The 12,493-nt window shown below is 37.7% G+C and overlaps 1 protein-coding gene across 7 annotated transcripts in view; it reads right to left on the reverse strand.

Moving 5' to 3' along the window:
* The window catches only part of LOC102921379 (zinc finger MYM-type protein 4), a 128,172-nt gene that overhangs the window by 31,209 nt on the left and 84,470 nt on the right, over positions 1-12,493 (reverse strand). For all 7 annotated transcript variants that reach the window (XM_076565076.1, XM_076565073.1, XM_076565074.1 and 4 more), the window contains 5 exons: positions 9,930-10,048; positions 8,069-8,240; positions 5,637-5,690; positions 4,657-4,836; positions 3,979-4,073 (listed from right to left, as the gene is read on the reverse strand). In XM_076565076.1, coding sequence (XP_076421191.1) covers positions 3,979-4,073; positions 4,657-4,836; positions 5,637-5,690; positions 8,069-8,240; positions 9,930-10,048 — 620 coding nt within the window. The remainder of the gene's footprint in view (positions 1-3,978; positions 4,074-4,656; positions 4,837-5,636; positions 5,691-8,068; positions 8,241-9,929; positions 10,049-12,493) is intronic.

Here is a 12,493-nt window from a genome sequence, read left to right on the forward strand (position 1 = left end):
AGGCGGATCTCTGTGAGTTCCAGGCCAGCCTGGGCTACAGAGCGAGTTCTAGGGCAGGCTTCAAAGCTTTATCTTGAAGAAAAGAAAATGTAAGAGAGTTATTTTAGATACCACTTGGGAGAGACAATGACTTTTAGATAGAGGCAGAGACAGGTGGATCTCTGACTTCAAAGCCAGCCTGGTTTACAGAGCGAGTTCCAGGATAGCCAGGGCTACACAGAGAAACCCTGTCGCGAAAACAACAAAAAGCAAAAAAACAAAAACAAAAAACAAAAAACAAAAAATGAAAACAATAAGAAAAGACACTGTCCTAGGCAGTTTTGTCAACTTGACACAAACTAGTGTCACCTGGGAAGAGGGAACCTCATTTGAGAAAATGCTTCCATCAAATTAGCTTATGGACAAGTCTGTGGGGCATTTTTTTTATTAGTGATTGACGTGGGAAGAACCAGCCCACTGGGGTGGTACCACCCCTGAGCAGGTGGTACTGAGTTTAGAAAAGCAAAGTGAGCAAGCCATGAAGAGCAGCATTCATCTGCATCCTCTACATCAGTTCTTACATCTAGGTTCCTGCCTTGAGTCCTGCCCTGACTTACTTCCATGATGGACCGAAACAAATAAGTATAAGGCAAATGAACCATTTCCTCCAAAGGTGCTTTGGTCAGAATGTTTTATATCACAGCAAGAGAAAGCAAAATAAGAAAAACAAGTAGAGGCAGAGGGTAAAGAGTTAAGGTTGTCCTCTGCTACAATGAAGGTTTAGGCTAACATGGGTTACATGAGACCATATCTCAAAAACAACAGGAATGCAACTTAAGGATAGAGCACTTGTCTACTACGCCTATGGCCTTGGGTTCAACTCCACACTGCAAATAAAATCAGTGAAGAAATGAATGAATAAGCTATATGAAAAAAATTCCTGATTGAATAAAGGAATTATAACCATATAAAAATACAGAAGGAGTAATGCACATCTATTATTTCAGCACTTGAAAGGCAGAAGCAGAAATGCTGAGGTATAGGCCAACCATCCAACAAAAACTACACAATAAAATAACACCTCATTCTTAAAAACATACAAACAAAACCAACAAATCCAAAACAACTACAACTCATTGACAACCACCACTGACCACACATCCAAAAGTCTTAGGTATTCACACCCAAAGATATTTTGCGAAAGACAGTTCACAAATGGTAAAAATGCCTATGAAAACATATTCACTAAGCCTTTGTAACCAAGAGCAAAAACAATCCACAAACTATTTAAAAAGGCTAAAAACAGACAAATATCAAGTGTTTGCACAATCATGGTGTTTGTGGACTATCCTACACTGCCTGTGGGAATGTAAACGAAACACCCAGTTCAGTACCTTTTATACAGTTAAAAATATATTTAGCATAAAACCTAGTATTCTTATTTCTAAATACTATTCCTCAAGAAAAATGAAAACATATGTTTATGTGAAGATTTACACTAGAATGATCCTAACAACTCTCTAGATAGCCCAACATTTGCATCATCTGTTAGGCAGCTGCACAAATTTTGGTCTCTTTATACAATGAATGCTACTTAGAAACAAAAGGAACAGAACCACTGAGACACAAAGCAGCATGGATAAAACTCAAAGGCCCTCTGCTGTCAGAAAAGGTAGACTAGGAAAGTACCATATGATACTACGTATCTGCAATTTCAGTCAAACAATACCATTCTGTATCAATCCACATAACAGATTAGTGGCTATCAACATCTGGATAAGACTGATTACAAAATACTAAGAAATACTTCATATAATTTAATTGTTCATGTATGGCAATGGTTACACAATGTGTTTACTTGTTAAGTCCACCAAACTATATTTAGAATTTATGTAGATTTAAATACAACTGAAACGTGGTTTTAAAAAATAAGGATACATGTAAGAGGCACAAATGATGGAGGACTCCAAAAAAACAATGTCCTTGAGACACAACAGGACTGATGCACATATGAGCTCACAGAGACTACAGCAACAAATATAAGACCTGTACAGTTTCAAGCTAGATGGGGTTCCCTCCCTAAGAAGGGGAAGTAGACATGGGGTTCCACTAACCAAGAATCTATTCTACATTTAAAACGCACGGACAAAGAAAAAATTAGTTTCTCCAATGAAGTCTACCTGGATATATCAACCACACTTCATGGCATGCTCCATGCCTAGGGGTAGTTGGTCAACACAAAACAAAATGAAGAGTATTTTTGTAGACTTTATTTCGTTTTGCTTTGTTTGGAATTTCGTGTTTTGATTGTTTATTTTAATTTTCCTGTTGGGTGTGTGTTTCATTTTGTTGTTTTTTTTGCTTGGTTTTGTTTTTTAAGCCATTTATTTATTTTATGTACACTGATGTTTTAGTCCCCTAGGACTGGAGTTACAGACAGTTGTGAGCTGCCATGTGGGTGCTAGGAATTGAACACAGGTCCAACTGGAAGAGCAGTAAAGTACTCTTAACCTCTGAGCCATCTCTCCAGCCCCGTTTTTGATTGTTTTAAAGAGAGAACAAGAACATAAAGTTGTGAGGCTAAGGAAGTGAGAAGAGCTCTACGGAAATCATGAGGAGAGGGAAACACAATCAAAAGAAGCTTCTATGAACTTGTTTGTTCTTCCTCTTTTTTTAATGTTTTTTTTTTTTTTTTTTTTTGAGACAGGGTTTCTCTGTGTAGCCCTGGCTGTTCTGGAACTTGCTCTGTAGATGAGGCTGGCCTGTCCCTAGTGCTGGGTTGGAGGGTGGGGGCATTGTTTTTGCAAGTACCTTTACTCACTGAGCCATCTCACTGGTCCCTCCTCACTCTTATCTTTTGGGAAAACCCTTTCAATATGAAAAACAGCCTATAAGAATTTAACTTGTATACTTTATCATAGAAAACTTATCAGAACATATAAAAATTAACTAAACTTAGAGTTCAAAAACAGAAAATTTAGATGTTTGTTTAATTTTTTGGTTTTTCAAGACAGGGTTTCTCTGTGTGGTCCTGGCTGTCCTGGAACTCTCTGTAGACCAGGCTGGCCTTGAACTCAGAGATCCTCCTGCTTCTGTCTCCTGAGTGCTTGGACTAAAATATTTAGAATTTTTAATTATTTTTAATGATATGTATATATGACTGGCTAAAGTACAGCTCTGTGCGGGAGTCCTTGGAATCCAGAACAGAGTGTTGGGTCCTCTGGGTTTCCAGTTATAGGCAGCTGGGAGCTGCACAACATGGGTGTTAGAAGCAAATCCATCTCCTCTGCAAGAACAGGAGCTCGTAACTGCTGAGTTGTGTCTCCAGCCCCTGGATTATTATTCCATCATAAAATTATTTACTTTTTATAATGTGCATGTACATGGGCTTGCATACAAATGTGGACCTGCACATGCTATGGTTGATATGTGTGTGAGATCAAAGGACAACTTGTAATAGTCAGATTTCTCCTTCTACTATGTGGGTCCCAATGTTCAAACTCAGGTTATAACCCTTGGTGACAAGCACCTTTATCCTCTAAGAAGACCTCACTGGCCCATTAAAAAAGATTATAAAAAGCTCCTCCCACTTATTTTTATGTGTATGGGTGTTCTGCCTGCATTTATGTCTATGTGATGCGTGTGTGCAATGCCTTCAAAGATCGGACCGGAGTAACAGACAGTTGAACTGTCACGTAGGGACTGACAATGAAATTCTGGTCTATGTAGAGCAGCAAATGCTCTTTACCACTGACCTGCCTCGCTAGGCTCCTACAGAAACCTTTCTTAAAGCAATAAACCAAAACCTAAAGAAAAGTTCTGATTCAAAGAAATATGTAGTAAGTGAAATGTTTTTGACATATGAAACAAAGGCATGGAAACTTAAGTTTCCATGAAAATACTTGATTTGGGATGCTACAAAGTTTTGGAAAGAGAAAGAACTAATAAACATTGCTAAAACAAAAGAATACAAACTCTAAAAGTTAAGCTTCTGCTTACTCTTCGTCTGGGCTGGGGGAAGCCATCTCGGTGTCTTCGTCTTGTTCGAGCACGAGCCTGGATTCCCTGTCCTTTATTAAGTGGGTCAAAGGATTCTACAATAACCATGAGAAAGCACAATTGAGATATGTAATACAGATTTAAAGAGAAACCATAAAAACCATTAGTCTATTCTTAGTTTGTGATATAAGAACTTCAGTTATATACTTAAGAGAAACAAAGAATTTAATACATAAATGAAAAGTTCATTATCAAGGAAACCTTTCATAAATGGTTACTGTTGGAAAAGTTTTTAAAAATTGAAAAAAAAAAAAAAAAAAAAAAGCCGGGCGATGGTGGCGCACGCCTTTAATCCCAGCACTCGGGAGGCAGAGGCAGGCGGATCTCTGTGAGTTCGAGGCCAGCCTGGGCTACAGAGTGAGTTCCAGGAGAGGCGCAAAGCTACGCAGAGAAACCCTGTCTCGAAAAACCAAAAAAAAAAAAAAAAAAAAAATTGAAAAAAAAATCAAATAAACCAGGTATTAGAACCTTTTGCCAGACATTCACATTTATAAAGGCAGGAAACTCTTGTGCCCTAGCTGATCCCTAACACACCACAACTGCTTAATAATGCAAACTTGGAGCCTTGCCAATCTTCTGAAATAGATGATCTCAGTAGTCATGTTAGGCTGTACAGACCTGATGGAAAATCTGCCTCCAGATCCTGTTCTGTTTCCCCTTTTGAGAACTGTTTCAGTTCTGAATCAACTTCTTGCACAGCATTTGACTTTAAGGCATAATGATTCAGCTCTTCCTCCCAGCTATGTGGAGTTGAAACTGCCTCTGATTCAAGATCACCACTGTATGTACTTCCTTGGTCTGAAAGTGAAGAAAACAAACATGCTCTCTTGACATATTCAAAAACTCTCCTGAGCCTCTACATACTAAAAACTGAAAGACAATTGACAGATAATTATCTAAGCACAACTAATAAAGTAACCTGTGGTTGGAGAGACCACTCCGTCAGTAAAGTATCTGCTTTGTATGGGTTTCATCCCCAGAACCCATACTTAAAAAAAAAAACGAAAAGGACAGGCATGATGGCATGATATAATCCTAGCACCTAGGAGACACAGACAAGTGAATCCTTGATGCTTGCTTGCTAGCCAGCCCAGCCTATCCAGCTAGTTCAAGGCCAGTGAAAAAAACACTAACTTCCCCCAAAGTGGATGTTGACTGAGGAAAAATATCTAAAGATGTCTTCTAACCTCTAAACATATTGGTCACATACTTGCCTGTATACCGACATTCACGTGTGCAGATATACGCACTGAGACAGACGAACGGACGGACGGACGGACGGACGGACGGACGGACACGGACACACACACACACACACACACACACACACACACACACACACACACACAAAGAATCAAGCATCCTGTTTAATAGCTTCACACAATTGACTTCCTATTCTTGGTAAACACTATAATGCATCACCTCAATCTATAAAACATTTGAGGTAGATTTTATAATTTGCATTACAAATTAGCACGACAGTCAATTGATGCCCTTATAAATTAGGTAAAATTATAAAATACTAAATCCAAGAATTATGAGTCTCTATTGTTAGCAGAGCATAGTATTTCTAAAAACTAAAATATATAACTACAAACCTTTTTCAAATATCTTGGTGTCTAGAAAGAGTTCTTGTTCAGAAGTTTGAGATTCTAAATAAAAAAAGCAAACAAAACACATTACATCTCAAATAAAATGACTTCTTGGTAAGTATTACTCACAATAGAAAGTCTAGGTAAACAGACTTCTATACGTAAGGCTTGATCCATCATATAATGAAACATATGTAATAAAAGAAGTTAAATCACCCATGCTCTCAGCAATGTTTACACTTCCAGCAATGTGAGAGAAGTCATAGTGAAAAGGGATTTTACTTCTGATTCTGTACTCTTTTGCCATTTGAAATCCTTTTATATAGTTACATGCACACGCGCACACGTGCAAAAAAAATGAACAATTGTTCCATGTAAATATACCTTTTACATCTGTCTCAAAAGGCCAATAGACTTACAATAGAAATAATTGTTACACACATAAATGAGGGCAACACAATTCAATGAAAACTGAGATATTTGAAATGAAGTTCAGAGAGTCAACACAGAAAAGGACACTTTCTCAGCTTACTGAGGAAAATATTTTGGCTTTTGTTTTTTATACTAAAATCAAAGAGAAATTATTCCCAAATTCCATTTCTCCTTATTGTATTTCTTAACTATTTCTTTTTACCTACACTAAAGTGATTTCAAGTGTTTGTCTTGAAGTTAACTTACTTTTTAAGCTTTTCGGACTCAACAATATGCAAAAGCAAAGATATCCATCACAATGCAGAGAACCCAAAGGATATTAAATAGCAATGTGATGGAGAAGTCACACCTGCCCCTTTTTGGAGACTAGTTTTCACTATTATATAATTCAGACTAGCTATATGACTCTCCTGCCTCACCCTCTCAAGTGCTAGAATAATCCCTATGTGCTACCATGCCTGGCTACAAAGGGCCAATTTAAATTAAGGTTTATCATCATGAATTGTCTCAAACTTTTAAATATAGTATTAGAAGTTAAAAGTTGTTCCAGAAAAGGGATAATATTCTAATATTCCAAGACATTCTATAGCAAATAAGTCAGAATTATAAGATAATATATTAAAGAAGAAAAACATGGGAAATACTGATAATCATAAATAAGCTTCCACTGAACTAAGCATGAATGATTTACAAAATTGGTCAGTTAGGATAGGAGCACATTATGCTCTTACGGGACTTGAGTTCATTTCCAAGCACCTACACTGAGCAGCTTGGAAATGTCTCTAACCCCACCTCCAGGGGTATTGCCTCCTCAGGTACTGCACTTAGGTGCACAAAAACATGCACAAGACATACATATACACACTTACACACAATTCAAATGAACACAAATGAACAGGCAGTGGTGGGACACGCCTCTAATAGCAGCACTGGGGAGGGAGAAGCTGATGAATCTCTGAGTTCAAGGCCAGTTTGGTATATAGAACGAGTTCTAGGACAACCAAGGCTACACAGAGAAACTCTGTCTCAAAACAGACGCCCCACACACACCAAAAAAACAAAACAAAACAAAAAAACAAACCCCACAAATCTTTAAAAGACTCAAACCTGCTGGTAACACAACAATAAAGTTTGCACTGTTTCTCCATGTGCAATAATGCTCAAAAATTTTTCTAATGCCTATTATGTAAAGCCAAATGCACCAACTAGCTGAACAGGGTGGTCCATGATGGTAATCACAGCACTGGGGAGGTCAGGGGAATAGAAGGACCAGCAGTTCAAGACCAGTTTGGACAACATGAGGCCATGCTTCAAAAGACAAAACAAAAACCTCAGAACCTTAATAGTTGTTAAAATCTACCGGTGAATAAAAGAAAAGAAAAATTGATGTTGGGCTCAAAAAACACAAATATTTCTCAGTTCATTCATAATATATGAAAACACTTCTGTGCTTCATATTTCAACAATTGTATTTTCTCTACATCTGTCTGTAACCACAAATTAAGATGGTACAATCAAGGTTAGAAAGCTTCCTGGAATACAGATCAGTAAGTTCCTTTAAATTGTGTGTTGTGGGCCAAATTCTGGTTCTACCATGTCTTAGCTATATCTAGAGACAGTACAAAACAAACATTTATTTCAATATGAGAAATGTCAAGTAACAATACTCCCTTTCACAGGCTGGTTCTGAAGGCTAAAGCAGGAAAACATAGGATACACTAGACTGTGAGAAGCATACAAAAAAGAATGTCATCTATTATCATCATCCTTATTCCAAACTAATATAATCAGACTTCTCTATAGGTAACTAAGCCAACAGACTCTCTATCCTATGCTTCTGTTTAATAACATCATCATGCTATCGATTATAAATAAGGAATTAGGAATGTGGAACATAGGTTTGGATATAAGAATAAAATACAAAATCAAATTTAAAATTACTGGTAAAAGTAAATTGTAGAATTGTAGATGAACTTTAAAAAAAAATCTTTAAAGATAGTACCAACCTCCCTGAGATAGACTCTTCTCCTTCTCTTCATCTTCTGCAATCATTTCTGCCATCTCAAGGAGATCCGCTTCAAATGGATGTGTGGGAAGCTTTTCTTTAAGGTCTTCAATACTTTCAGTGGCTTTATCCTCATTATCCACAGAGGATGGAATAAGCATGGGAACAGGCATCTGAAAGAACAAGGACTGAAGGTTTTCTCTGTCTCCTGTGTGTCTATGTGTGTGTATCTGGGTCTAGGTCTGTGGCCAGAGGTCCACAATAGGTACCTTCTTCAATTGTTCACTATCTTATTTTTATGAGGCAGGGTCTGCCACTCAACACAGAGATGGCAGACTGGCTCCAGGGATCTTCCTGTCTCTGTTTTTCAAGCACCGTGACTGTAGGTGTATAACTAAGCCTGGCGTTTAAATCAGTGCTGGACACTGAACTTTGGCCTGGTGCTTACACAGAGGGCACTTGACTGAGCCATCTCCCCATCCTCTGAGAGGTTCTTACTCAACTGGCTTGTTGACAGAATCTCTAAGTATTAAAATGATGGAAAAAAGAAATTTTCATTGCTGAGAATTATGAGTCTTGAGTCTGTTTTTATAAGACTAGAATGATTAAAATAAAATCTAGTAAGCAAGCAGGGTATGGTGTCACATGCCTTAAAACAATGCATATGGAAGGCAGAGGCAAGAGGACCTCTGTGAGTTTGAGGTCAATCTGGTCTACATAGCACAAATACAACCAGTCAGGGCTACACAGTGATACTCTATCTAAAAACTAAAAACAATTTAAACAATCAAACAAACAAATAAAACTAGTAAATAGTTTTCTGGATACTCAACAAAGTGCTTGTGAATCCTTCAAAAGAATAATCCTACAACATAAAAATAAATTTTGTTGATATTTCTTAACATTTTCAAAGCTGTCAATTTGAAAAATGTATTTAATAAAAAGTGAGAAATAATGATAGGTATCCTCTTTTAACTCTGCTACAGTTCAGGACCCTCAATTTTTATTTTATTTATCATTATTATTATTATTATTATTATTATTATTATTATTATTATTATGTTGTAGTATATTCTTTGGAAATATATGCCATGGTCATAGGACAACATATGGAGTCAGTTTGATCCTTCCCCTTTATATAGGTTCCAGGGATTGAATTCAGATCACCAGGCTTGCTTAATTGGATGCAAGCACCATTACCAGTTCAACCACCTTCATGGCTCAGAATTCAGGACTCTAACATAACGTAATTTCTGATTTTTCTTTTCTATTTGATTGACTTCACTACTACTTTTCCTTTTTTTTTTTTTATTTTGTTGTTGCTTTTCAGAGCTGCTTTATGTGTATAAATGGTTTCCCTGCATGTATGTATGTGTACTACATGCATGTCTGGTACACACAGAGATCAGAGGAAGGCAGCAGATCGCCCAGAACTGAAGTTACGAATGTATGAGCCACTACGTGGGTACTAGGAATCAAACCCAGGTCCTCTGAATCTCTCCAGTCCTTGCTTTTTGTTGTTTCAAGGCAAGGACTCACTGTAGCCAAGACTGGCCTGGAACATACTATATAGCCCAGGCTCACCTTCAACGGGCCTCAGTCCTCCTCCCTCAACCTAACAAGTACTGAGATTACAGGTGTGAGCCACCATACTACATCATAATGTTCTTCCAGAAGATAAGGTATGAATAAAAGAAGTCTTCTACATTCTCGATAATAAATAACAATAGCAATATAACAGCAGCCAAACAAAATTAGTTGAATTTTAAAAAACAAGTGAAACATTTCATTACACAGCTGAGGAAATTATAAATGAAGAAAAGGCAAGATAAATTAGATTTCATCTTTCACTGATTACTCACAGGAACTGGAATTCCAAACGGGACAGGTGTATACTGGGTATAAAGATGAAGGGGTATGGGAACAAACACAGGCACAGGGACTGGTATCACCATAACCTGGGGCTCACTTCGAGTGTCTTCTAATGAAAAAAACATAAACAAAACACACACACACACACACAGATAAAGAGTTAGAAACAGTTTAACGAAATTCCATCTTAAAAAAGGAGATTTTGTGACAGGCAGCACACACCTTTAATCCTAGCACTTGGGAGGTAAATGCAGGTGGATCTCAAGTTCGAGGCTAGCCTGGGGTACAGAGGGAGTTACAGGATAGCCAAAGCTTCACAGAGTAACTGTCTTAAAACACCAAAAACAAAACAAAACCAACCAAAAAAAAAAAAAGAGAGAGAGAGAATTTACATTTGAGAAAGGGCAGGTATTCAAAAAATTATGCTAAGAACACTGAATATTTGTATGCAGAAGAATTAATAAACACCAAAAATAGCAGTTCAAAATGAGTAACAAATGTTCGTGCAAGGCAAGCAAAATAATTAAAGTAGATATAGGAGAAATGATTCAGGATACTGTTTGGAAGACCCCATGGAAAGAGGCAGCAATATATAATTGGCCAAAGAGCTTATACCAAACTCAAAATGTTATACACATAAACGAATTCAGGAGCTAGGAGACAAGTTACAGAATGCACCAAACATTTGCAAACTATGCATCTGACAAGAAATTAATATCTAGAATATAGAAGAAATTCAACCAAATGAAGAGAAAAAGAACAAATAACCTGACTACAAATGATCAAAATCTTCTAAAAAGACATTTCTCCAAAGAATACAGATAAATGGACAATACAAGGATTTGAATATGGTAATAACCTGCAAGAGTACACTCTAATTAACGACTTTGTCCAGGTGGTGTTGCTGGTGGGTGGTAGAACCTTTAAGAGGACCTTAGGACAATGGGGTGGGAGAAACAATCTCTTAGTAGGCAGTATAGGGTAATAGTTTCTCTGTTCTTGGTAAAGGGCTTGTTCCTACAGATTTTCATCTCAATGTTACTCACACCATGTGGTAACAGTGGTCAGGAGAGGCATCCCCAAGCCTGTGTGACCTCCAAAATTATTTGGTAAATAAGCCTTTTCTGATTAATTTAGCTACCCTGGATATTTCATTATAAGGACAAAAAAGTAAGTATGCCAATAAAAATGAAAAAATATTCAGAATCTCTAAGGATCACGAGAGAAATGCCTATCAAAATTATAATAACAGGGCTGGACAGACAGCTGAACACATAAGTGCAATTGCTACTCTAACAAAGGACCTGGGTTTCGTACCCAGCACTGGCATCAGATGGCTCATTACTACCCAAATTTGAGTTCCAGAGAACCCGATACCCCCTTCTGGCTTCTGTGGGCACTAGCACGTATCTGGTGCACATACAGAGAAGGCATAAAAACACATAAATAAAAATAAATTTTAAAAAATTAAAATGAAATACCATCTCAACCCAATGAGAATGATTACTATATCAAATCAGAAGGGAAAAAAATCCTGGTGAGCACAGAGAAAGGACTCTAACACTCTTGGTGGGCACTATAAATTAGTATAGCCATTATGGAAAATAGTGAGAAGGTTCCTTAAAAATATGATGACAACTCCCAGGAGAGAATCAACTAAGTTGTTCTCTGACATGCTCTACATGCTCACCATGACACATGCATGACCACACAGGTAAGACAAAGAATGAATCGACTCCACTGAAAGGAACCTGTTAAGTAAGTCTCAGGTAATTTATGTACATATTGTTTGGGATCAACAGGCTACATGATGACAACTTTTCATCTAGGATTCCTTTCTAGTTTAAAAACTCTGGGACCTGTGATTGGAAGCAAGAGAAGCCAGCAAGACAAAAGCAAACAAGCAAAGAGGATGAAGACTAAGAAAGAGTAATTCTTGGGCAACTGTCTTGAATGTGAAGAACAAATAGAACTTAATATTTCTTGTTTGTTTGTTTGTTGTTTTAAATGCACAGACTTTTGCTTTTTTTTTTTTTTTTTTTTTTAGGATTTATTTATTATGTATGCAGTGTTCTGCCTGCATGCCAGAAGAGGGTGTCAGATCTCATTATAGATGGTTGGGAGCTACCATGTGATTGCTGGGAATTGAACTCAGGACCTTTGGAAGAAGAGCCAGTGCTCTTAACCACTGAATCATCTCTCCAACCCTTTTCTTTTTTCTTTTTTTTTGGGGGGGGAAGGGGGAGTTCGAGACAGGGTTTCTCTATGTAGCTTTGTGCCTTTCCTGGATCTCGATCTGTAGACCAGGCTGGCCTCAAATTCACAAAGATCCACCTACCTCTGCCTCCCGAGTGCTAGGATTAAAGGCGTGCGCCACCACTGCCCAGAAGTTAATATTTCTAAGAGTGACAGTCCAGCCACCACCTGCTCCATTGTATAAGCTCAGCTCAGCACAACTTGAAACAAGCTAGACTCTGGCTGGCTGTGTCAAGGAAGAATGGACTTCTCTGTGCTCTCAGTCCCCAATTAAAGCTTTTAAAACTCACTAGGAGGG

Source organism: Peromyscus maniculatus, chromosome 2 (genome assembly GCF_049852395.1).
Source record: "Peromyscus maniculatus bairdii isolate BWxNUB_F1_BW_parent chromosome 2, HU_Pman_BW_mat_3.1, whole genome shotgun sequence".
In the NCBI taxonomy this organism is placed as follows: Eukaryota; Metazoa; Chordata; class Mammalia; order Rodentia; family Cricetidae; genus Peromyscus; species Peromyscus maniculatus.